The sequence below is a fragment of the Teleopsis dalmanni genome, chromosome X (assembly GCF_002237135.1).
Source record: "Teleopsis dalmanni isolate 2A chromosome X, ASM223713v2, whole genome shotgun sequence".
Lineage (NCBI taxonomy): Eukaryota > Metazoa > Arthropoda > Insecta > Diptera > Diopsidae > Teleopsis > Teleopsis dalmanni.
Window position 1 is genome coordinate 91,799,082 of NC_051848.1, and position 27,895 is coordinate 91,826,976.

At 29.2% G+C, this 27,895-nt stretch overlaps 3 protein-coding genes across 3 annotated transcripts in view; all 3 read left to right on the plus strand.

The window, feature by feature from the left end:
- Window positions 1-5,944, plus strand: part of LOC119688696 — a 31,567-nt gene extending 25,623 nt beyond the window's left edge. The window contains exon 3 of the mRNA XM_038103363.1: window positions 5,900-5,944. Coding sequence (XP_037959291.1) covers window positions 5,900-5,944 — 45 coding nt within the window. The remainder of the gene's footprint in view (window positions 1-5,899) is intronic.
- Window positions 5,945-18,460: 12,516 nt separating this feature from the next.
- On the plus strand, window positions 18,461-19,679 carry LOC119688697. Its single transcript, XM_038103364.1, has 2 exons — window positions 18,461-18,919; window positions 19,671-19,679. The coding sequence occupies exons 1-2, from the start codon at window positions 18,461-18,463 to the stop codon at window positions 19,677-19,679; spliced, it is 468 nt and encodes a 155-aa protein (XP_037959292.1).
- A 7,345-nt stretch (window positions 19,680-27,024) lies between these two features.
- Window positions 27,025-27,639, plus strand: LOC119687191. The gene is made up of 3 exons (XM_038101443.1): window positions 27,025-27,093; window positions 27,153-27,401; window positions 27,458-27,639. The coding sequence occupies exons 1-3, from the start codon at window positions 27,064-27,066 to the stop codon at window positions 27,506-27,508; spliced, it is 330 nt and encodes a 109-aa protein (XP_037957371.1). The 5' UTR covers window positions 27,025-27,063; the 3' UTR covers window positions 27,509-27,639.
- The last annotated feature ends 256 nt before the right edge of the window (window positions 27,640-27,895 follow it).

Below are 27,895 nucleotides of genomic sequence, written 5' to 3' on the forward strand. Positions count from 1 at the left end.
TCTGTAATAAAATATTTAATCACCCATACACTTGAATATTGTCTTCTCAGGGTTTAAGAAGTTCTATATGCAAATAAAGGTGTAGTTTAAACAAGGAATATAAATGGGAAATCAATATAATTCATTTCAAACTTCAATCTCAGCCCCGGAATTTTGAGTCGAATGTTACTCATTCCAGTTACATAATTATGAAAATGTCTGTACCCATAGCGTGATGATTCTGTAGTGACTACTGAGATGTTGGATTGCGCTTTAGGTAAATGAGGAAATAGTTCTAGATATGAAAAAAGTATACTAGCAATTTTTACACGACGTTAAGAGTATAGAAATCTCATATGAATAAAGTTATTAATTAAAGCTGGTGAAAAGCTTCTAAATTAGTTATAACAGATCTATTTCAGATCTATTTATTACAGATCTATTTGTGAATTACTTATAATATTATGTATGTCTACTTACCTTACGCCTTTCTAATTGTACTTGTCTTTTGGCAGGTTATTCGATTGTGCTTTACAACTTTTTTTACCATAATTGGCAGGGTAAGTCTAAATTGTACATCTTAGTGATAATGAAACTTAATGGTTTGTTCTGATTTATGCTCTTTAGATGTCAGCACCATGAGAGTAGTGCGCAAGTAGAAGCCAGCAATATTTATAGCATCCGCATATATGTCACATGATGTTCAACGGCCTCAAAAAGGAGTCAAATAGCTATATCGAAATGAATCATGTATATGTCAAATAGTTGGCCATGCTGATGGGGCACTCTCTGTGGGGAAGATCGGAAATTAATGAACCAGTTACGCCTTTTTTGATTTATCTTAAAATGTAACCTCGGAGAAATGTAACTTATTTTTGTATGGATGATCATGTAAAAGATGATCATATTATTGTAATGAAATTATTGAATCTAATTATTGTATATAAAACATATTAATTGTAAAGAGTATTTAAGATGAAAATCACATCCAAATAAAACCAGAATCTCAGAATGCTATTGAGTACTATAACTATAAAGAGTGGTACTTGATTATTCTCTTTGGTCTCGTAGATTATAGGTGAGTAATTCATGCGTAAATAAACAATAAATATTTAATAAATGCACAAATATATTTTGTTACTTATTTCCAGATACCGTTTTCTTTACATAAATATTAGGTTTACGGAAAGAGTTAATGACTTTTTCATTTTTGAAAACTCATTAATAAAGAGGCAGTTAGAAAAATGTAGTGATCTAGAGACGAAAAGCACAAAATTAAATATATATATAATTAATATATTAAGCCATTCATATATATATATATGTATATATCTTACAAATGTACTATATATTCAATTAATAAACCAAAGATTTCATTAAATACTTACTTTCTCAGTGCCTTTATTCACACCTTAGCTGTTATTTGTTTACATTTTAAATATAAACAATGTGGGAAATTTACTTTTAGGGGTTGCATTAGACTTAATCAGTTGGTCTTAATCAGTTGGTTTATTTATAATGAGCTCATTTAATTGAAAGCCCTTTGTATGGTAAATTATTCTCATTACATCTACTCATTCAATTTTCCAAAATTTAAATTTAAATTCAATTTTATGTTACATCTGTTTCTACCCAGAAGTTTATAGTGGCATTGATGCCAAAAGAATCACAATGGCATTGATGGTGTATTGATGCTTTAGTCACCTTTAAGTCAATATTTTGTAAAAATTGGTGTAACCCGTCTAGAGATATCGCCTGTTTTTTGTTTATATTAGATGGAATTACAAATAAATTTTTTAATTGGTAAAACACTTCATATTTTTTTTTAAGTCATAATAACTGTTGAATTTTCATGCTAAATAGAGATTTTATTTAATTTATTGTATTTAATTAAATTATATAAAAAAAGGCAAATGCAATAAATTTGTTTTTCTCTTTAATATTATTTATTACTCATTTTGGAACAGTTTTTTTATCACTTTTATTTTTCCATTTTACTTATTTCCTTTTCTTCTTTTACTTTTATTATAGACCTTGCCTGTTTTTTTACACCAATTTTGGATATATATCATTCTAATATAGACTAGGTACATATCATTTACATGGATTATATATCAATTATTTGTAATTCATTTTTTATTTTAATTTTTAGTTAATTTTTTTTTATTTAATCAATAATGCTTTTATATAACGTCTTTATATAGTTTATAATATTAATTTAATTATCATTATTAAATAAATATATTAATTAAATATTAATATATTAATTAAATATTAATATTTAATTAAAAATTAATATTTAAATATTAATTAAAATAACAAATTATTCATACAAAATTAATAACAACAAAATATTCATATACAATAATATAATATAATATAAGTCGCAGTAATTAAAATATATAATTTACTAGATTTTTACGTGATTTAATTAATTTTTCTTTAAATTGCTTTTCTCAAGAATATCAATTTATTTTTATTTTTAACTTTACTTGAGTTTTACTTGAAAAGTAGGGATATACATTATTCACAACGGAGCACATTTTTGTCAGGATTCCTAGTAAATGGGTTAACTATCAATTAGAGAAGATCTTTTAAGCTTAGAAATATGATTTTATTCGTTATCAATCGACTCAGTAGACAAGTGTCTATTATCTTTCAGTAGACACCTGTACACAATAGACCCTGCTATACTTCGTTTTCTCACGAACTTAAAAATGTCAGCTAACTACATTAACAATATAAGTTTAATAAATTATGAGTTCATATAAATTTATTACATGCATTCTGTCCTTTTAATTAATTTTATTTTAATTTTCAATTGAAATTGTTTGCCAGCCAAAAATATACCAATACTATGTATAGTATACTGGAGGCAGTGAAGCCGCTGTCTATATGAATCCAAGCTCTATATTTATATTTATTATTAATGCATCGTGATTGCTTGAAAAGGTAAAAATTATTTTTTAAATTAATGAAATTATTTGAAAACGCCTTTAGAAGTATATTTCTGGTTACGGGCCTGTATATATACACACATGCATGCATGAAGTTACAGGGCTAGTGAGAAAAGTACTCCGTTCAAGCTTCTCTTCCATCAGTAATTTGTGCATTACACAATTTTTGTGTTTCGTCAGTCATTCAGTCATTCAGTCTTTCAGTCATTCAGTCATTCAAATAAGGAAAAAGGATTATCTGTAGCTCTCAATTACACACAACAAATGAAATATAAAAATAACAGGAACGCAAATTTCCGTCTACTATGCAAGAGGGAAAATGGCCAGAGACGGAGCCAGTGCCAAATACTGTAGCCGATAATGGCAATAAAATGCTTTGTTATTATTATTGCCGTTGCGGTGTTTTTAATGTGCCATTATTGCAGATATGCGTGTCAACATTTTATTAAAATAACTGTTAAAAATGAGAAAATGTCCTTTTTCACTTTTTTGTCACTTTAAATTACAACAATAACCAGAAATTATTTCGCAAATAAAGTCACTTTGTGCTATAAAAGGACCTTTTAGATTAAAAATTTATGAGCTAAAATAAGTGTTTAAAAAGGTACAAAATGAAAAAATGGCAGGTGTCCTTTCTGCTTTCTGCTTTTTGCTTTTTGAACTTTTATCTTAAATCGCAGACTGCGTGCAAAATATTGGCGGGCTTTTTGGCATAAACCTCGGTGAAAGCATTTCAAATTTTTGAATAAGAAAAAGTTGTTCATTTTAGAAGATATTTTTATTTAGCACAGGAGGTGGCGAAAGCTTACATCCAACTATTATTTATTTTTTATCAAACTGAAGAAGAATTAAAGCTATAGGAGTTATATCTGTTTTCCGAACTTATGTGCGTTATATGTTGATTTTTCTATCCATTTAATAAGCGAAGATAGCAATCCCGGCTTAATAAGCAGAAGTGACGATTAAAAAATTGCTATTCTAATAGCTCCACAAGCTCTGTGCTTGCAGATGTACACACACATACATATATACATATATATATATATACATAAAGCTTTAAATGCTGCTTTATTTTTAAAGAGATATGGACTCCAATTAGATAACAGTGAAAAAATTTTGCTTTAGTTGAGCAGGAATTTATGGTTCCACTTTTGACTATGCATGTTACTAAGTATTTGCAGAGTTCTTGTAAGAGCAGAAGCAATATTTTGGTCATACCAGTAATGAAAACTCAAAAATGATAAAATAACACCATATCCCTATACTATTTCCTATAAAGAAATGGATCAGAAAAAGTACATTTGTGTTTTATGTCAGTGTCCCAGTTGAAACTCAGTGACTTGAATACTTGCGATAATAGTAAAAGATCATAATAAATATTATAAACAAAGCTGAGAGACTACAGGAGCAATGCTTATCTGATGACTCAGGTGGTCTATATTTGGGTATAGGTATATTCACGTATGACTTCAGAAACTGAAATAATATTAAGATACTTGCGCACGTCAGCATTCTTAATTTTTAATTGGACATTGAATTTGTTCTGACTTAACAAAATTCATTTTCCTTGTTTTCCATTTAAAATTTTCAATAATTTTGTTTATTTTTTTATCTGTACAACCTAAAGTGATAGAAAGACGTCTATGACAAACAGTAGATTGGCGTTAGGCAAGACTTTGCGCTAAGGAACAGAACGATTACAATCGCTTTAAATTCCGTTACAATTCACCAATTATTCTAGTTTCAACCAATGTCATTTTCATTGGCACTGGAAAAGTGCACTCATGGAAAAACGAAATGACTGTGTTGCACCGCCAGAGAAAAGAAGCTTCCTTAGGGTGGAGAATCGCCAGATCTATTATAAAGATTGCTTGTGGGATGTACATACTCTTGATTCAATTAAGTTTCTATCTTAAATCTATCTTAATTGGGACTCACGCTTCCAAATGAAGTCATTTAGCGCTGAAATCATAAAAGCTCGAGTTATGCTAACTTTCAAAGTTGAAATTGATCATAATGCCGGCTACCTAATATCGATATTTGATCGATATTTGATCATAAAAAATTCATGAAAATTCATTATTCAGCATTTTTGTGTGTTTATTTCAAAATAGCAATTGACAGATACCATCTGATACATACAAGATTGTTATTCATGCTGACAAAATATCTGCTGGAGAACATGTGCAAAAACTTAATGCTCCAACTGTAGACGAAATTTAAATTGTTATAATTCGATATATGCTTCAGATTAGAAATATTGCTCTGTATCGGAGAAACTGTTAATTGGTAGAGGCTGCTAAAACTCACTGATGGTTCGATGATCCACAATAGTCAATTATTATTTGTAATAATGCCAAAAGAAATCACTTTTACGTCAAGTTACATTCAGACAACTGCAAATAAATGAATAAAAAAATGCAACTCAATCAATTCATATGCCGAATAATAGACGGCATATGAAGAATCAATCAATCTATATATCAACAGATTGTCTCTGGACAGATTTATTCTAATTGTCTTAGATTGTCTTAGAATAAAATATGTTGTTTACCTAAAATTATTCTTAAATTAAACATTAAAGTTTGTGTTGCCAACGCAACTAAGAGGACTGCTGTGGTGTACAAGAAAAGCTGCATCTTAATAGTGTGCTGCATCTTCCCAGAATTTGTTGCAGCTAAATTGAGGAATGGTAAGAACAGTGCACGTTTTCATCTTGTAATCCTAGAATAACATCAGCTTTCAATTCGTCGTGAACATTTGAACTGTCACCATTTCCAGAATAAGTCGATGGCAAACAATTAGCTAATAAATGCCCTTCAAATTCGAGGTTTCAAATTTTTTGATAGCAAACGTGTGATACCAATATACATTTATTGTAAGGTTGAGAGCATATGGCAGTAAGACTGATGGAGGTGTTTCATACATCTTTTGAATAATATAATATAATATGTAAATTTCAGGAAACTCAGGCTTGTCGTATACCAGAAAATAGTTTTAATGAATAATGAAAATAACGATCGAGTTTAGTTTAAAATACTCGAAAAGATTGTGTTTTCATACTTGGTGTTGTATAACTTTACAATTCTCCATGATACTAATCAGTGGTATTAACCAGAAAATTACGTAGATGCAGAAGCAGGAAATGACCTAGCGATAAGAGAAGAATGACACTACAAAAATGTGCGAGCATAAAAAGTCAAGTACGGCTTTGGGTCAGTTGGTTAAGAAGTGCTGACTTTGAGCTTTAAATTTGGCAGGGCACAAGTTCGATTCTTGGTACTTGAGTCTCAAAAAATTATTTACGAATAATCAAACACAAGAATTATTTCCAAGACCACTGATTTTATTCGAGTATTTCGCAATACTCGAAACAGCTGTATGGTCAGTTAAAAATTCAATTAATTTAAATAATATAAAAAAAGAATTTTTGTTGCTGTAGTTCACTTCCTCCTTACAAATATTTATTTTAATAAATTAAAGCAAACAAATATGCATATTTATATATTTATAACGGAAGCTGAAGTCGAGGAGAAGGACAGATTGGCAGGATCTGCGCTATTCTGCGCTATAATCGTCGCCATATAAATCACATAAGCTTCCTAACAATATGAATAGAAAATATAGCAACAATTTCTATATCATATGTATATATATGTTTCGAACACTTAAGATCATTGTGTTATACGCAGCTTTGGTTTGTCTTAATTGTTCTACATTCCAAAGCTCATACGTGCGTTTAGCTGGCTTCTCAAGCTGGCTGCTATGAATTGTTCTGCATTTGCCATCTGTTTCTGAGTGTGACTTTCGATGCGTTATTTTCAAATATTGTCGAACACAGTATCAAATAACGGTAAATAAACACATCAATTGTGTTTATCGATTAATCGATAAAACATAAAATAGTAACCAATGTCGTTGTATGTTACTTTTCGTTTGTTGATTCGTAAAAGGTACAGAGTCCGCACTTCAACGTTTAGCGAAAAAGAAAAGTTTTTTATTTAATTTTATACTTCACGATCCAGCACAGTAAGTATTTGAAATAATATATATTCAATTAGTTACCTACGCTAAGCATATAGTACATAGTACGTATTCTCACTAGGCATATTAAGGTGCATTCACACCAAAGCGAACGCTTGCGAACGAATGAACTTTTGCAGGCACGATAACCGGCGAATTTTTGTTCGTTCGCAAGCGTTCGCTTGGTGTGGATCCACCTTTATATATCGAATGACTACCAATATCATTGTGATAAAAAATACATACTTTCGTTCAAAGTTACGTTTATATATTTTTATATAATTATTTATATATTTATATATTTAAATAAATATATATATATATTTATATTTATATATATACATATATATATAGTTTTATTAGGTGTGTATTGAAGAATCTCAAAACTATGAAGCACCATTTTTTACATTTAATACTAGACTATTTAAAAGAAGAAAGTATATTGATTCTATATGCACCGATTATTGCGTTTATTAATAAAATTTGCTATTGCATAATGTTTTCTTAAAAAATTACCAGAATTTTTAATTATCAAGATATTTTATTAATATACATTATTCAATTTCTGGACTTTCCGGTGAAGTTATGTGTAACACATAGTCTATTGAATGTTTCGTATTGCAGCTAGCATACTAAGTAGAAAAACTTTTGCCAACTGTCTCAGGCATGTTATCAGTTTTATGATATTTATTGCAAATTTAGTCATTTAATTGTTATTATTATAGTTTATGAACAATTTCGTAAGTTAATACTTTTTGACAACGGATTTTGTCAAATTCCAACATTTCAATCAATTCAGTTTGTTGCAAATCTTATATAAAAATCCCTAACAATAAATCGACCCATAAAACTTCAAAGCCTGAACGAACTAGAAGATAGAATAGATAGAGCCCTGAAATTACTTGCGAAATCTGACAGACTTACCAACACCGCGTTATCAAATCTTAGAATGGCTACAGGCTCCTCGGGGAGGTATGCAGATCTGAGGTCAATTATTGCTTAGTCTGATGAAGTGATAAACAACAATCTAGTCGAGGTGTAGAGAGGGGTTTTGAAGAAACGTCGAGTTAAAAAAGAGTATAAGTGCTTAAGTGCACTAGCTCAAAACACCTTCAACATAATATATTATAGTGGCCAAGATTGCTTAGAGATCGGAATGTATGTAGAATCCTTATTCATTTCTTTGTGTCGTGTTCTATGAAGATAAGTGATAACTGGTTTCGATTAAACGATGTCACCCATTCTTTTGGCTGAATTTCATGAAAATAATCCTTGTTATTATATATATGAGTTCGAGATTTCAGTTTATAAAAATATGACTATTAATTTTCACTGCACTTGTACATAATTAGTTTGAGTAATAGTTTTATTGAAAGTAGCAAATTTCTTATAAAAAGTTTTAAACACCTTTAAAAGTTTAATAAGTAAGTTTAATAAAAATTCAGCTGTTTTTAATTAAAGATAGTTTTTAAAAATAAAACAGTTGTTTTTCAAATCTTCTCTTACCGTGGGTGACATACTAGGCATCATTCGAAGGTCTAATATTTACCATAGCCGCAGTATTCCACTAAGCGACATTGGATTATTAAGTTTCATTTCTATAATTAGGATTTTAAAGGTTTTCAACATAAAAATTAATTACTGTTTTTATAGATAAATCTCTTAACGGTCAAATCATATCTTTGGCGTTAAATCGATTTAAGTTGAATCTGAAGAATATCGCACACACACAGGTAATGTAATAGCTTTTTACCCATATATTTCGTCTATACAATGAAGCATTATCATAACTGAAGCTTGTTCTTTTAGGTGCGGTTTCGATTTTCTATTTTGAGAAACTGTTTCCATCACTTCTCGAGATCTAAAAGTTTAAAGTTTTTTAAATTAAATTTTTTAAATTAATCACACCTACAAAAACTACACATGCCATCTAACATGAATAAGTCTAACATGGTTTGTGTTATTTTTTCATTTATTATACAAACGATCTAAATGTCTCAGATATCAAATGTATTTTTGATTGGTGGTTTTAATATAAAAATTTCGAACTCTAAAGCCAGATATGTCGAATACTAAATATATTGACTTAAAGTTTAGTAATAAAAAAAAATGTGGTGGACATGATCGAGTATTTAAAATCGTGTTTTCTTCTTGATAAATTAGTATGCAATATCTACAATAACAATGATAAAAAAAATGTTTCGATCCAGTGTCTAGTCCCGAATGTCCCAATGAAAGCTCAATCAAATTTAGCTTTTTTCTAAAAAAAATTTCTTTCTCTCATTGTGTTTTAGATAACAGTGGCAGTGTCCGATTTTTCTCTCCTATTTTCTATATATAGATAAAATTGGATAACACTAATGAACTGAGAATTTTTCATGTCATAATATCTGCTTATTAAGTTCATGTAGAGACTAATATTCCATTTTTGCTTCTACATATGTTCGTTATTATTAAGAATTCCGTCTGATTTTCTATATTCAAGTTTTTATTTTTACATATTTCTTTAGAGTTTTGTTGTAGTTTTTAATATGAAAAAAAGGAAATCATGTATTTCTAATTTGTCGCTCTTTTCTTCCAATTGTATTAGGATTGAAAGTATTATGTATCTATAAATAATTATAATAAGTGATATATTGTATCTTATTTCAGCTTAAAGTCAGTAAACATTATATTTAAGTCAGTAAGTTAAGACTAAGCTATCATCGCTCCGATATCTGCTTCAAACTTTCTTTTTTTTATCCTTGTGACTTTTGCAAGATCTATAGCTAGACTTAATTAATCGTGTCCTTTGAAGAGGAGAAGTACAAAAGTAAATTATAGAACACAGAAGATAGAAGATGTCCAACCAGCTTCGTTTCAGTTTTATTTTAATACATAAAAAAAAGCATTAAACATAAAAGGAAAATAGTTCAATTTTATATAAAAACGACAAAATTACACTTTTACTCTAGTGTGATAAGTCTCTATATAAAGGATATTCAAAATGTTATTCTTGAATAAAAATTTCTAAATGTCTTGTTGTTTGTCTCCCAAGCATTGTAAAATATCTGATCATTCTAAGGGCTGTCTTTTAAAAACTTGTTCATAGAATTCAAAAAAAAATATTTTCGTATTTAAGCATCTGCTTCATGGGCTCAACTTTTTGCATGGCTTGTATACCTATATGCATATTACTTTTATTGCTTGTTAACCAGTTAAATGCATTTTTGAATCACCAAACTCAACACCACTACAACTAGGTCACCACTAAAAAAAATATTTTAAGGAAATTAAATTACAAAATTAAAGCACTTTATAGAATTATATATTACTAATTAATTACATTTGCCATTAATCAAATCAGCTATGGCGAACCGAAAAGAACTGAAGAAAAGGGTTATGGCTGAGTCCATTAATTTAAAGAAAAAGAAGCAGTTATTTCACGAAAAAATTAATACTACGAAAACTACAGAATCCAAAAAAGGTGAAATTGAACAGAATAATTTTAGAGAAGCAAAGAGTATTATCTACAATCAATGCGGAGATTTTAACGAAAGAAGAAGAACTGAAGTAAGTGGAATATAGTTATTATAATGGGTTATAATAACTGAGCTTAATTTTCACTTCAGACTGATGCAAATTTGACATGTATGGAAAAAGAAGTAAGAGGAACATATAAACCTATATGGTATTATTATGACTGAAATTGATTTTCACTTTAGATTCAGGAAAATATGGAACGCGAAGAAAGAAACAAGAAAGTCAATCAATTCTTAATGGAGTAGAAAAAAATTGGAGCGCTACAAGGAATCATAAAATTTATGGTATGTATTTAAAAATGTTGGTAACGATAATTTATTTCATAATAATAAAAATATAGGATTTCTACATCGGTAGCAATAGCGAGATAAATGATAGCGGCTTAGTATATGTCTTAGTTAACAACTCTGACAATGGTATAAAGGCAATGCAAATGCTAAAAGGATCTAATATTGGCCGTACGTCTTAATCAATTTTAACTTTGCTTCTTTCTTTCCGTCGAAGCTATACTGACTGGAACTATGAACATGAATCTGATTACTATATAAACATTCGGGAACACTTTGAATATGGTTAATGCCATTATCAAACCAAATTGTTGAAAATATTTATTAAGTGCTTAGAATCCACAGCGGGTAACTTTTTGCGAGGCCCCTGTGGGCGCGAGGACATCGCTGACGCCTAGCGACGCTACTGACACTAAAAATATACTATATTCGGGACAGGAGCACAGCGCGAACATTAAAAATTGTACAGGAGCTGTCGGAAAGAGTACACTATTTTAGTATTTCGAACTAAAACAGTACACTACGATACTGTACGGTTTATTTTCGTTCACGGCTTATTTTTCACTTATTCGTTAATTTTTATTATCAATACCATAGTCCAATTCTCTTAGGTTCTAGAAATTTTAGGTCAATTTCAACTTGAATTTAATTTTCAGTATTTAATCAAGATGCTTCTAGTATGGTCCTATACAAGAAAAAGGTATAATATATCAATACTCCGCGTTTTCGTGATTTTATAAAATTCTATGACTTAAGGCAAAGTAAGCCTGAAGTGAAAAATATAGTACGATATCTATCACGTGCAATAATATCAGAAAAGTTTTGTTTTTTTTGGCTTATACATTTTTGCGCAAAATTAATTATATTAAAAATAATTTAAATATTTAAACTTATTGGTCTAATTTGTACGCCTTTCGGAATAATGTCGCATTACTGCATAAATGTGCAAAGCCCCTCAAGTGGTGATTCACAGACTTTTATAGCAATCCGTAAAGCGGTTCCATGTTTCCATGTTGCCTAGTGTGCTCGTTACAAAAAGGATATTAATGTAATTTTTACTTAATTCCGCAAAGAAAGCTTATATGAAAGGTAAAAAAACTGAAAGATTAAAATTATAACGACAGCTGCAAGTATGCTTGAAACATTCTTTTTTTACAGCTTTCTTGACATTTATGTGCAATATAAAATACAAGTGCAACACTCGTCCCGCCGCTCCATCCTCACACACAAATGCGCATTATCACTATGAGCACTGCAAATACTATTTAATGTGTTAAATGCTCGCATAGATATGAATGCCCCATAAAACCCATGCAGCTACAAAATGTTGCCGACATTACTGGAGCTGTTGCTGTTGCTGATGCTGTTGTTGTTGTTGTTGTTGTTGGTGTTGGTGTTAGTGTTGCTGGATGCAGCCGAGCGAAATTGCAGCACGAATTCAGCTGAAGTTGTGGAATATTTTCCAGGTGCGTTACCTTAAGTATCGTATAAGACTTTATGAATCGAATAATTTTATTTTTCCTCTTTCTTTGGATGTGACATAAGTGTTGCTGGAGATGTTTTGGAGTGTGGCGTACTTTAAATTTCCAAAGGACTTTTTCCCTCCTTTTCGTAATTCCGAAGAATATTTGCATTTATCTTAGCAATTTAGTGCTTGGCTAGTGTAAAGACTGTAAAGCATTGAGACTTTTCTGCATAAATGTAACACAAGTGTTACAGAGATTTTCAATATAATTAGTTTCTTTTGCGCTCCTAAAACTTTTCCTACAACACTTGCAACTTTAAAATGATTAAATTAATTGGTTCGCAGAATTGATAAATGTGAATCCCATTTCCAGCTCAAGTATGAAATCTACTGCAAATACAATTAAAAAATTTCTCAAATGGAATGATATTCATAAAATTCTTAGTCGACTATATAAAGTTCGGTTCACAATTTTAATGTTTTAATATATTGTAAAATTCCAAATTTTATTATTATTAATTAAATTATTCATTCATTCATTCATTAAATTATTAGAAATACGCAATGTAAGGAAGCTTATTACTAACTTTGCAGCTCTTGAAAGTTGTAGGTCACATATACAAAAAAAATTAAAAACTATACTTAATTTAAGCTTATCATAGTTCCTTTAATTTTTTATATAAATATTTTATATTTTAGTTTGTACTACTGATAACTTTAGTTCACTTTCTCAATTAACAATAGGTTATTTATTTTTTTAATTTAAAGATATGAAACTATACATGCATTAATGCATTAAGAACCTCAATAAATATTAATTATCTACGTATAATACAATAACAATAAATTGAGAGTAATACATTTTGATGACTATTTATATATATTCATTGATAAAAACTTATAATAATGCACCATGATCTATTTCAAAGAGTATCAGATCCTTTGAAATTGTTAGCGAATGCGCTCAACAATTTCAACAACAAGTAGAATAATAAATCGTTCGCCCCATTATATACCTCTACATCATCGAAACATGAAATATCACTACCTATGAGCAGTGCTGGTTCGTAGACATCTTCCATGCCATTCACCGGCACTGGATGCCTTACTGCAATGATTCGTGCATCCAGATCGTTTAAATCTCTCATACCCACGAATGCATTGCCGATCAGCCCCGTTGCATGCTTGTACTCCTGCACTTTTCTCTTGCTTTTGGATCTAAAATTATACAATGGAGTTCTTTAATTTACAATTTGTCAAATATAGCTTCACTGAAAGTAAAGATATGCACAATACAATTTTAAAATTAGAGGCCACGATGTCATTTAACATTTTTGTATGCATAATTCTTTAGTATATATTATATATGTATAGTATTAACATATCTTATTTTCATTTTTGACAACAGTTGGCATCTTTAACTATTTCACCGATGGCATTTAATATAACAATTTTAGTCGTTTTTACCGATATTTCCCGATTGTCAATTTATCAGAATAAGAAATTTGGCGCTATACCGTTTTATCCGGAGCAATTGAGGAAATTAGCGAAGAGAAATTAAGCGTAGAGTTAGCGGAATCACAAAAGTCAATAAAATGCTTTTAAAGAATTTCAGCGATGGAGTTTTAGCGACAGCGATTAGCAAAATCAGCCTGCTGCAGATTTGCCCATCGAAAACGCTGTAAGGCTGCGGGCACATTGCATACGAATTTTGTCGTGCGTGTTCATACGAACAAATCAAATGTACGTAATCATATGTGAGTGGTTACAGTTGCTGAGAATAATGGGTTCCCTAATCTCAGCCACGTAAAAATAAAGTCTTTGTTAGTAAACACCACTTCCAAACTGCAGCCCCTTGACCAGGGTGTAATAGAAAATTTTAAATTATTTTATCGCAAGGAAATGGTTATTTATCTGACGAATAGCATTGATGAAAAGAAAGAGTTCAAATGTACGGGAATGCAAATCGCTAATAAAGCATGGAACAGTGTCAGCAGATCTTGCATTCAAAACTGCTTCCGGGCTAGCGGTTTTAATAAAGATTTAAACGAAAATTTAAGTCAAGTTGAACAATTCAACATAAATTATCTATGGGTTCGTATATGTCAGAACTTTCAAAATGCCACCCTTTTTGATGATTATGTGAACATTGATAATGACGTGGCTGTATCTGGTATGTTACCAGATAACAATATTTTGAGAGAAGTTGCGGCTATTAATACTGAGAGCGATGAGGATGATAGCGTCGGTGAGGAACGACTTATGACGAGTGAACAAACCAAATCGGCCATTCAACAACTACGATAATCATAGCAATTCTGAATACTCCCAGGGAACAAGTCTCCCTATTCCCAAGCTATTCCCAAGAACAGAACTTCCTTATTCTGAATTGCTTGGGAGACAGCAGTTTTGGGAACAACAAATTTGTTTTGTTAAATTTTGGCAACCATGGCACTTTTTAATGACGAAAAGTGCGGAAATGCCCAAATCAAAGTAAAGATTTGCGTATCATATATTGATTTAAAGAAATCAACATATATAAGCAATAAATATAATGAATATTTTATAAGTAAATAATAGAAAATTTTTTTTTTATTATTTATTTTATTATCTAAATATGTATATAATTTATTATTTTCTTATGTACAATAAAACAAAGTAAAATATCTTATTTATTAATTGAAATTATTAATGTTTTAACTAAAACTTGAGTTCCTCTCCAAACCGCGTATTTATTTTTATAATTAGGATAGAAATGTCCTTAAATTAATAAACTGTAATAATAGTTTATGATTGTGCAGATGTTACAACAAAAAAGAAGCAATGTCTTACCTGTCCATAATTGCAAAAGTTTATTTTAACCTATTCTAGGAATCCCATTCACTTCAGAATTTGGGTTTCTTTCATTATCAATCGGTTTAAATAACAACAGTTAATGCTAATTTAATTTCTGGAAAAAAACCCTAGTGGATAAAATAAATAAATAAATAAAAATTTGAATATATTAAATTTGTTATAATACTTTTATTATAATAATAATTTTAATAAAATATATTATTAAATAAAAATTTAGTTTTATTAAATTTATTATAATAATTTTATTAAAATATGTTCGAAAAACTAATCAACCCTTGTGGATAAAATATTTAAATAAATATTTGAAAATATTAAATTTATTATAATAATAATCTATTAAAAAATATTCAAAAATTTGATCATTTTCAGTTACTTTCATATTAAATTAAACTATATTTAATACTCTTTCAATTTGTCTCTCAAACAATTTGCTTGGGAAAGAATTTGTGCAAAATTGGGAAAAACCTGGGACTTTTCCCTTGCGATTCAAAATAGGCACATACATATATGTTTCAAATCATGATGCCCAAGAAAATGTTTTTGATTGTTTATTAAGTTTGGAGAGATGCCCCAGACAGAAAAGAGTCTAAAGCATTCAACAATTACAAACTTTTTTAAAGTTAAAGCTTGATCTTTCTCTATATAACTTTTCATGTTTTTATATTTTTTTATTAAATTATTAGTAAGTAATATGTAAATACATATGTAAATTGGATTATTTAGTTCTAATAAAGTTATATATATAAAATATGTGAAAATCAACTGAAATGTTAAAGCGCCGTTAATTCGTATTTTCTTCTATTTTAACCTCGTTAAATCGAAACCTCGATAATTCGAAAACCCCCCTAAGTCGTATAAAATGCTGTGCGAAATCAAAGGTAGAAATAGTTAGGTGTCTTGGTAGGTGTCTGTTATTTTTATTTAATTTTATTTTAGTAGTAATTTAACGCATTACAACAACAAAAAACACATATTTTTATATTACATATTTAAATTATTTGAATTTTTGGTTAACCATACAGCTATTTTGAATATCGCCAAATGCCCATCATCAATGTTTTAGGAATTAGGAATTACTTCATATATTTAACTATTCTGTAAATAATTATAATTTTAATTTTACAAATGGAAATATGTACATTTGATATGTTGCTCTTAGGAAATGATTTTTCATCATTTCTTTGGTTTGCTAATTTCTTTGGTTGAGGAATAGGTAAACTCTCAATTTTTATATCTTGATCATGCACCAAATTTAACTTTTGTTATTTGAAATTAATAAATAATTTAATAATAGTTGATATTAAATTCAATGTTGTTTCCAAAACAAAAAAAGCATAACTGTCAATTCGCAACCAATGTAACCGTAACATGCGACATGTACGCACAAAAAAAAAAACATACGCACGAACACGCAAGACAAAATTCGCATGCGATGTAACCGCAGCCTTAAATATTAGAACTAGAACTCAATGTTAAGGAATACGCCAAAATTCTTGTAGTAATCTCGTTAATATTTACCTTAATAAATGATTAAATGGGAACTTAAAAACGTTAAACATAGTTAGTATCTAAAAAATGTGTTGCTTAACCCATTAAGTACCAGGCAAGTTCAAACTTGGGATTTTACGGTGAAATTTTCAAAAGAAAAAAATATTCCCTGCAAAATCAATTTTTTTTTTTTAAAGCAGTTTTCCGGAAAAGTGCCTTGTGGTCAACCACACGCTGGGACCCATAGCACACTTTTCTCTCTTCGATAGTACAAACATTTTTATATGTGTTTTGTTCGCAAATATCGTATTTATGTAGTTACTTTTATGGTGAAGTAAGTACCATTGTAAGTTGTATGTTATAAAAGACGTGTAAGTATAAAATTTTATGTTTAATGCTTTTCAAATATTTATCAAAAATATATTTGAATTATTACATATGTATTATATTATGTAAAAAGAAATATGTTTACTTGCGTCATTGTCTACGATCAATGTATTATTGTTTATTTTCATTTAAATGGCACTTTTCATATATAAAAACTGTACCTTTTGGTGTACGAACAATACAGCGGTGGCGATTTTGAGTTTTTATGGGAGCGTGCATACTGGTTATACGCGGTAAATTTCCCAGAAGATAAACATCTTCTGCTGCACTGTGACTTTCCTTTTTGAAATCATCGTTAGCGGTAGCTTCTGCAATGAACAGTGAGTTCTCTGATGCAAGAAGAAGGTTTCTGGCAATGAACTTCTTGAAGTCTAGGTGAGGCATCGGTTTTGTATTGGTAGGCGCTAACAAAAATTACGAGGATTATATTTGGACTTTTGTGAACACATGTTATTAGCTTTTATTTCTGTTTATTTTAATTTTCTGTTGATTAAAAAAAACATTTTTTTGGATACTTTCATTTCGGACCAGGTAAACTCATGAACAGATGAAAACTGTTCAAAACATGTATTTTTCTATTATTAAGTTATCAAATTAAGTAACAAAAATAAAAAAACATTGAATTAATTACTTTTATATATTTTTAAATAATTTTCAAAGTTAGGCGTGTGGTCTACCACACGGAGGTACGAAATGGGTTAATGCAGATATCTGCACATATAGAGGTGTTTGTACATATATTTAAAATCATATTAAAAATTAATAAGGACTTTAAAACAAACAAACAGACATGATGAATAAATGTATATACATTTTCAACAAGAAGCATTGGATTTATTTATTTTTTCTTCCAATTTAATGGAATTTAGCTCAAATTGCGTTTTATTGAAAAAAAGGCAATGAAAATATGAACTCATGGGCAGTTGTTTCGATTTAAGCTGTGTTTAAAATATTATTTATTTGTAAAAATATCTTATTGAATCGATAACTGAGAATTTATTGGACAACGGCTTCTAAAGAGAGAGAGTAGAGTAGAGTAGAGTAGAGTAGAGTAGAGTATTAAAGTGGTATTAGACACATTATATATATTAATTGCCTTTTTGATTATTAAGTTTCGTTTTTGAAGTTCTGTTTAAAATAAATTCATTCTTCGAACAGTTTAACACTTCCACTTCAGCTGTGAGGCAACTAATTTCATTTATTTATAAACATAATTGACTTAGTCTAGTGCAATTTGTGTAAGCTAGTGAAGCTTCTAAACTGAAATTTCTTGGCAACAACTGCACCACAGAAACAATTGTGGCATTTTCAGCTAAATTTATAATTAGATGTACCAGGTTTCACTGGAATCTGTGCTTATTGTAATCTGTGTCTATATCTTTCGCAATAATTATCTGTCGGCACTTTTGGCCTCAATGTCAGATTGTAGTTATAAGTGAGCGGATGTGTTTTCTGTGCTGCGATTTTGTGATTGCTCAAATGTAATTCGTTCAATAATGAAGCATAAGTCACCGTTAATAATATTAGAGGAGGAGTGCAAAAAGCGTAAAATTCGTTTACCACTATACGAAATCGAAACATCCAGTTCTGAACACTTCCAATGTAGAATCAGAGTATTAGATATGTTGGAGTTTGGAGAGGGTGCAACATTTGTGGCAGCTAAACATGTTGCTGCATTAAACTTGTTGCGTGCTTGGCACGTCAAGGATAAGACAATAACAAGAGCAACTGTAGACCAATTGGAAGAAGTGATATGTCCGCCAAGTGAAGTTATATTTCTGAACCGCTTTTGCTCATACAACAATCTAGTGATGCCGATATATCGATATTTATCTGATGATATTAGTTATACGGCAATTTGCTCGGTTGGCCAGTTCTGGATTACTTCGACGGCAAGCAATAAAAGTAGAGCCAGTGCTATGGCTGCTAAGAAACTACTTGAAGTTTTACGAGATGTAATTATTTTAAAATATAATTCCTTAAATAGTTTTTAATAATTTACACAAATATTGAAAATTTCGCTAATGTATATAGTGTTTCTTATTTTTAAAAAATTAAAATAAATATGTATTTTTTTAAACTCTCATTTATTTTTGATTAACACTTATTTATTTATTTTTTTTTAAGTTTTTACAGTGATTTCATTTTTTAAAATTCATAATTTTTTTTTCTTTTAATTTTCTTTTATTACAATTTGATGACTTTTTAAGTGTTAGTAATTTCAAATGATTTTAATTACATTTATAATAGTTTTTATATTTAATTGGTCTTACGAGCTATTTAAAATATTTAAAACAGATTTATTTTTGAAATTGATTTATTTCAAAATCGTTTTACTTAAAAATTATTTTTTTTAAATTTATTCATTTAAAAATATTTTTTTTCTTTTAGTTTATAAAATTTTATACTTTAAATTAAAAATTTTTTTGTCTTATGATAAAAAATCTATTTTGAATAAAAGAATGGATAATTGTGCAAAAATTTGTAAATGCAAATTAAATATATTTATAAAATTATTTGGTTTTGCTTATTAATGATTTTAAAATTCTTAAATTACATTAATCTAAATACTTTTTATATTTTGTGACAATTGCATTTTAATTGTAATATTTTAAGACAACAATCATTTCTATGATTTTTTTAGTTTAATTATTTTTCTAATTTTAATTAATTTTTCTAATTTAATTACTTTTATACTGCTTTTAGGTAGAATGATTTTTAATTTTTATCATTATCATCATAAATTTCTTAACCTATTTAATATATATATTTTTTAATACATTCTTTAAAAAATTTCAAATGTTTTAAAATTTATATATCTTTTTCTACTTATTAAATTATTATCAGTTAGTATTAGTTATTAATTGAAATGATTTTATTTCCTTGTGTTTCTTACATATGCAATAATCTTTACTAGTTAATAAATTTTACATATTTTTTTTGCTTTCTTTCCAAATCTGCTCATTGAAGCCAATCTGTTTATGGAGTGGAGCAGACGCAGGAGCCCTTAATACTCTGATGCGAGTTCAATAAAAAAAGGAAAAAGTCCAGAAGACTTCATCTACAATACACAAAATATTTTATTCTAATTTACATATTAACTTAATATATTATTTTTTGTACACATTATGCGGAATTTCAAAAAAAAAATTTAAAGTGTTGAAACCAAGAGGTCCCGAAATGTAATTTCTAGATCCGCCTAGAGTTCAAAGAACTCTGTAAATAATTTAATAAAACAGATTTACTTTGAATTACCATAAATTCAATATATGATAAACTCCTCAACACTTCAATAATATAGTGTGTTTTAAAAGACTGTTTAGACGAACGTTGTTTTGAGGAGGTGAGATGTATTCTGTATTTTCTGTATTTTCTGTATTTTATGGAAGTAGTATTACTTCTACTCTCTTATGTTTTTTTTCTTTTTTAATTTCTTAGATTAAAAACCATTTTTTATATTTATATTATTTTATTTTGAGATATAGAGCAAACATTTCACATTTTACTTTTAGTGTTATACTTTTTATATCACAAATAAAATATGTATACTTTAATTAAAGGAATTTATTAAATTTAAATAAAATATTTAAATTTGAACATTTTTCATTAATTAATATCAGCAGAGTTCCTTTAAAATTTCATCAAGTGACTAAGGCGCTTCATGACTAAGGAACGCAGTCGTTTGGCGTTTAGTGCTTTCAGATCCCACGCTATGAACACAAGTGGGAATGTGCACATTTATTTGTTTATTTTAGTTGAAGTATTGGCAATTATATATCTTTAAACAATATGGACAATAAAAAATATTTTCAAATTCCCTTGATATTATTTGTCGCGTATGTGCTTATAATTGGTGTCTAATCACAAGTAAACTGTTGATGTATCCGTTGTCTTCGAGATAATAAGACCATATAACTCATATATATGTGCGCGTATAAAAATGCTGTGAGTTAAATATACCTTCTGGAAATCTATGGAACTTGAAATATATATAAAGCACATACTATATATGTGTTGTTTATATATACACAACAAACGAGTTTAGAAAACAGATAATGAATTGAAATAAGTAGAAATGTTAAATTCTCAATTGAGAATTTTAGAAACCTTTTAGGAGCAATTAAAGAAGGACGAAGATTGAACAAAAATATCGATAAAAGTTTTTTCTCAAACAGAAACACAAGATAAATTCAATATTCTACTATTCCAATCTGTTCCTAGATTGTTTTGAAAACAGTATATACTGTGAACCCAACTATGTCAATTTAAAATTCAAGCATTTCATAGCTATTTTTGCACCTACAGCTTTTATCTTTTTATATAAAATTTTTAAATGGAGTGTAAAACTGTTTTCATTAAATGTAGAATATTTTGAAACCAAATAGTTTCAGTTTTTATATATTATTTTTATATGCAGTTGGTGTTTGAATAGTAGACAATTGTATATATACATTTGCACTTTTTCCAAAAAGTTGAACCTCTTAAGTAACCTCTTGAATCAGTGATTGTCTAAAGAACAAAATGTAAAACAGACAAATTTCTCAAATAATTCAGCGCTCTTTCCACTGTGCTTCGTAGCATCCGTTACGTTTCTCATCTATCTGTTACTCCAGTCTCTGAAAAAGGACGGCTACTGCAAAAACTTATCGTTTATTTATATATTTTATGTCAAGTTTTTGAAAATTTGAAATTAATTAAGAAATTTAAAATTTTCATTGACACAATTTTTCATTGATAATACGTAATAACATGCATGTCTTCTTAATTTCTGTTTCTTTATTGGATCAACATAACCCGAGTCCTTGTCTCCTTAGTGAAGCACAGGGCCTCAACGATTCCCCTAAATTTTATTCTGTTGCCTGCACAGGAGTACTGTGCGCCTTTAAGCTGCTGGTCCACAATTCTTCGCCATGTCTTAGCTGGGGCTACAGGCCGGCGGCTTGTGTTCTTTCCGTGCGTTCCTTGAGATCAGTATTGGATATGCGCTCCGGCACAATATTTTCAGTATTCTTCTAAGACATTTCTTTATGAATATTTGCATGCGCGATTAAGTAGGAGACGATCATCACTGTAATTAGATAAACACTGTAGCTGGCTTGGTCGAAAGCCATATTGTTTTTCTCGTGAACTTCTCTTCACGCTTGCTGACGTTCTTGACAGAATTATCCAAGAGAGTATTTTACTTAGTATGGGGAGTGATATGATGCCTCTTTAATTATTGCAGTCAATCAAGTCGCCTTTTTCAGGAATTTTTACTAGGATACACTCGTTTCTGTCTTCGATATAGTTTCATTGTCTCTAATAGATTGTGTTATTGGAAGCTAAATATCTGCTGCTAATTCTGGGCTTATTTTTAAGTATTCACCAAATACATTGTCAATACCAGCAGTTTTGCCATTTTACTGGGCTTTAATTGCTTCTATCACTTCTTGCCTCGTTGGAGCACTCGTGCTGATGTGTTGGAATTGCGTATAGATTCGCAAATCTTCGGCTTGAGCTATTTTCGCTGATTTGTTGGTTTCTAGGTTCTTTGAAATACTTTCGAAGAATGGGCCCATCTGTTTACTTGTTCTTTATTTGTCAGTAAATTTCTTAGTTTCTCTTTTATAGGTTTATTTCGAAAGTTATTTTTACCAGTTAGCTGTTTGGTAATTTCGTACAACTTCTTGGTGTGTCTTAGCCTAGAAGAAGCAGCTATTCTTCGGCGTGTTTTGCAAGTTCGTTGAAAAATTTACTCTAATCGTTCCTCGCTGACTTTTTTATATACCTCGCTTTCAGTTTGTATTCAGCCTTTGAACATAACCCGGGTAATACTCTGTTACCCGAGTAACAAAGCTTGCTTTTGGTCGGTAATTACTGCTCAGTAATAACATCTGATCACTGACTTAGGTTGTAATACGTTAAAGAAGTCTTTAATGTTATTGAAGAGATGCCTCGAAAAGGAACAGTCACTGTTACATAGTTCTAGTTCAATTTCTACAAATTGCTTGCTAAGAATTTCGCAGCTTATAAGGTATCAGTTTATCATTTTTATTAAGATGAAAGATCGTGAAAATAAAGTAGATATGATTGGACAAAGATTTTTGTTTGGGTACATTTCAACAGCAAAATTTACAAGACTGTAAATTTTAATATCTCAAAGGAAAAATCTACTTAATAATACAACAGTGGACAATTAAAAATTAGAAAAGAAGTGTTTTTGATTTGATTCGTTAAAATCAATTTAAAATTAATTTAAAACTTAAACTAAAATTTTAATACTTTACTGCACAACAAATTTATCGAGCAAGTCTGAATACCTCTTAATGTTTTCCTACAATGGCAGAACAAAATATAGTCAGTATGGTGATTTCCCGGCAAATCCTATTATCAGAATACACAGGAGATAACTAATTCTAATATTTGAGCCTCCACTGTGCCACATTTAAAACAAAAGGCCTAATTCTTTATACAATATCAGCACTTTAGATGATCTCTTATGGGTGGTTGTTATGACGTTTTTTAAGATCATTCAAAAAAACTATTACGAACAACTACTTTTTTATATAGAATGAATTGTTTATTTATTGTATGAGATACGTTTTATACTTAAATACAAATACGTATGTACGTATGTACGTATGTATGTATATGTACGTAAGTATGTGTCGTTTTCTCTGTAATATTGGTGCTATTGTTTATGCAGTGAATTGTATATTGTTTATACTTTGTTTTTGCTATCAACCAGTGCATGTGACTAAACTTGATGATGAACTTACATCGGATATCGTATGAGCCACATAATCATATTCATGACGAATGTTTATCTGTCTGTCTTAACTGCCTGTCCGACTTAAAATACAAATAAATCGAACTCAGATTTGTTTCGCAAATAAATGTCAATATAAACAATAAAAAAAGCACATTTCTTGTATAATAACATATAGAAATAGAAGACGTACTTATTTTATTTTCAAATTTAGAATATTTAGTGGTCTAAGTTGGTCCAACTTTTAAAAAAATATCTTTATCAGCTCGCCACACTGAAAAATCTTGTAAACGATCATTTGAGAGATTATTTGTGTTCTGGTAGCACTCTTTTGACAAACTGAAAGCTCTTTTCGGTCTTTCTAAAGACATTTTTAATATATCAAAATTTTAATATTTATTAATATTTATTTAATATTGATTTATTCAACTATATATTTATTTGTTTATATATATTTAAGTAATAATTTTAAAACTAATAAATTTTTTTTGACACTATTATGCTTAATGCATCAATGGGTGTTACCATTTCTTTTATGACATGAGATGACTTCGGTAAATAATTACTTATGTATAAATAATAATAATAATGGAAGAAATCTAGAAATCTAATATTATCTAATATTACTATAAAATAGATAGTATAATTTAAAAATTTAAATAAAGGTAAGGTTTGTTCAAGAGACGATCATGTCACAAAGTTAATAATATATAAAAAAAATAAACAGTAAAAAAATCTAATTACATTAGATAAGCTTCAGATATATAGTTAAACCCAACATGAAGAAATGGAAAGTCTGGGAGTGATGTACTGATAAATAAATTATCAGTTGAAAAGACTTTCTCAGACTTTCTCAGACTTATAAGGAATTGTTTAAAAAATCAGTAGCCTTATCGTCTATTAAAATAGTACAATTTATTTTCGCTAGATTCAATAATTTAAAAGTATTTGTTAATATTAATATGCAGACCTTTTCTCAATATGCTTAAATGTCTTGTTAATAAATACATATTTAGAATTACTTACCAAAAATAATTAATGTTCAGTATGGTTTATGTACATAATGTACCACTGGTCACAGTTCAGTGTAACTGTACTATTATCTCATGATAATATCAAGTATTTCCTCGGGATCAGTTGAACGAGTTCTCAGGATGTCCGATTATAACAGCATTGAAGAAAGTTGAAAATGTTAAAGATAGGTTAACTATCATATCTCAACGACTACATACTTTAGAGGGTATGAGTTTCCATGAACACGTAGAATATTCCTGCTGATTACTTAAAGTTTTGTTCGAATCATTATAGATTTCGGAGTTTCTGTTACACTTATTTTAGAGAAGTATACTCTGAAACTCGCAACAGTACTTGCTTTCGAAAGGGTATTGAAACAGTATGCTCCACTGGGAGTTAGGAATAATAATTAATAAATAAAAAAGTACTTAAGTATACTAACATTAATGAATTAATTAATAAATCAAGCAGCTTTAATGTGTTTAGTACTAAAGGACACAATAAAACGTAGCATCTGCTCCTACCCCGTATCTTTAACATTAATAAAAAATAGTTTGGATTGAAATTTTATAAGATTAGATTATGATTTTGTTTGTAGCTATGTTAAGAATATCCCAGCAGCGCCTATGACTAGTTCTGAACTAGTGAATTCACTAGTCCCCAGGTGTGTTTTAGCGCTAGTCGTTTCATAATCCACTTTACGTGGGCTCAACTGGTGAATTTTACATTGAGTTGTCATTGCCGGTGTCAATTGTCCCCGTACGACACACCTCGGAACTAGTCTTTTTACTAGTTCATAAGGAGTAGAATGGTGTCAATTGTCCCAGTATCATACACTGCGGCACTAGTCTTTTCACTAGTTCATAATGGGTAGAATGTTGTCAATTGTATCCGCGCTATACACCGCGGCACTAGTATTTTTAATAATTTTTCATTTGGAAAATAAATCAAACATGCCTTTTTTATATTATTATATATGTATATATTTATTGTAATATATGTCCATATACATATTAAATATTTTTGTATTAATAAATTACTTTCTAGTTGATTGTGCTTTGGTTATATTCGATCGTAGAGGGATTTAACTAATGATCTATAGATGATGTTGCAACATTGTCTATAACGAAAAAAATAATTTATTTATACGCTATTATTTTAACTGAACTTGGTACTTACATGGAGTTTGGTCACATTCATTCATTGTCATTGTAGGGTGTTTTAGTGACTTATGTATACCGTTCTGTTATTAATTATATTAATTCCAGATATTATTACATATAATTTTACATATTTTTGTATTGCATTTTTAAAATTATTTGCAAAAAAGTGGCAGTAAAAGCGATGTTTATCGAAAGTAAGACCAACATATTTAAAATTGATATCTGGTAACATTAATAGACTTCTTCATTCATAGGTTCACAGTCCACTATATATATATTTAAAAAAAAAGCTAACGAAGCATATTGCTCTGAATTTGTTTATATACAACGAGCATAAGCAGCGGATTTTTGTTTCAACTGGTGAATCGTTGCATTACCAGGGATCAGAATATGCACTAGTTCCAAAATAAATAATTCTAATATGTAATTGAATTTCTTTGCTTCTCATTTGTTTAGGTTTTTTCCTGTTCAGAAATAATAGAATGCCCTATTAAATTTTGTACAAAGAAGTATTTAGAAATTTATATATTCTAAGTGGCGATTGAACTCATCCCTACGGACCACTCATTTCATTACTTCCTTTGGACTACATCGTGTACTAGTGCCTAGCGACAATTATTTCTTAAAGAACTGCTCGGATATGATAAGGGAGTAGCACACAGTATGACACTCTTTAATCAAGTTTAAACAAGGTTACTTAGCAAAAGAATAAGGTGAAAAATATCTATTTAATATATAAAACTATTGAACTATTGAGCAAGCTATGAAGCACTAGGTATCGAGGTATTATTTAGAAGGACATGGTAAATTTATACGCCAATCTTAGCAAATCGAATTATTAGAATTTTTATCAGCTGTTTTATATGCTTAATAACTTTATTTAATAACTAATATTTAATTTTAATTTGACGATTCCATGAATTGAAGAAAACTATTATATCATTTTACATAAAATAGAATATATAAAAACTTACTATTTAAAGCAGAAAACTGAAGAAAATATTTTGTCAACCTCATGAATTCTAGTAAAACACAACACTGAAAGTATGTGAGAAAGAAGCAACTAACGATAAATAATGTTTGAAAGAAAATAAAAAATAATATTTTTGTTCCAAGTGAAACTGAAGATCAGTTCGTTAGAAGTTTGCGACGATCGTATACGTTTGAGCTCAATATGGATTTTAATGCTTTTTCAATGTTTCTCGTGAGTGTTCGTAAGAAAGAATTCAAAATTTATTTATTTATTTATTCAAATTTTTATAGGGAAGACGAATGCATGTTTATCCATTGTTTGACTCCAAGGAACCTGCAGTTAGAGAACTCCAGGACTATTGCAGACAATTAATGCTTCCGTACCCTTTCTTCTATATACACACCGATCCAATCAAGGTGCCTTTCAAGTACTTTGTGAAGTGCATGGTAGGCACAATTTCCAGCCCAATTTACTATTATCATGATCAGGATATGGCAGTTCGAAAATCAGCTATTTATGTTTTGCGGACACTGAAAGAGGTGGACTTTAGAATAATTATATTTCTATAATTTATTTGAAATTTTATGCGTTACAGGATAACTTTAACAATTCTCAAATATCTAATGGTTCTAAGCACAGTAAATAAAGAGTAAACTCCACGTAAGCAATATAATAACGGAAAATAAAAAAAATGTTTGAAGGTGAAAAAAATTGTTTAGTTTAGTTTATTGCCTATATATCATTGGTTTTGTTTGTTTCGATATAAGTATTTTGTAAGTGGACTATATGTACATTATATATTAATCAATTACCTCATCAAAGTTATTTTGACATAAAGTCAATACAACAATAAACAAGTTTTTCCTTTCTTGATGTGAAACTGTAAAGACTTAGAATTCAACGGACGAAAAGTGAGTTTTTATAATTGATATCAAGGCGTTAAGTATATGTATATAAAGATGTTCAGCTTTTAAAAGATTGTTTTCATGGAATATAAGCCCTGGTTCACACAATAATATAATAAATTAGTGCA

Bases quoted from the DNA above. Each gene is read 5' to 3' on its own strand.
- LOC119688697 (XM_038103364.1), top strand. From the start codon at position 18,461: ATGAAGCATAAGTCACCGTTAATAATATTAGAGGAGGAGTGCAAAAAG.
- LOC119687191 (XM_038101443.1), top strand. From the start codon at position 27,064: ATGGATTTTAATGCTTTTTCAATGTTTCTC. The intron at 27,094-27,152 runs GTGAGTGTTCGT...AAATTTTTATAG, and splicing joins ATGCTTTTTCAATGTTTCTC to GGAAGACGAATGCATGTTTA. The intron at 27,402-27,457 runs GTGGACTTTAGA...TATGCGTTACAG, and splicing joins TTTTGCGGACACTGAAAGAG to GATAACTTTAACAATTCTCA.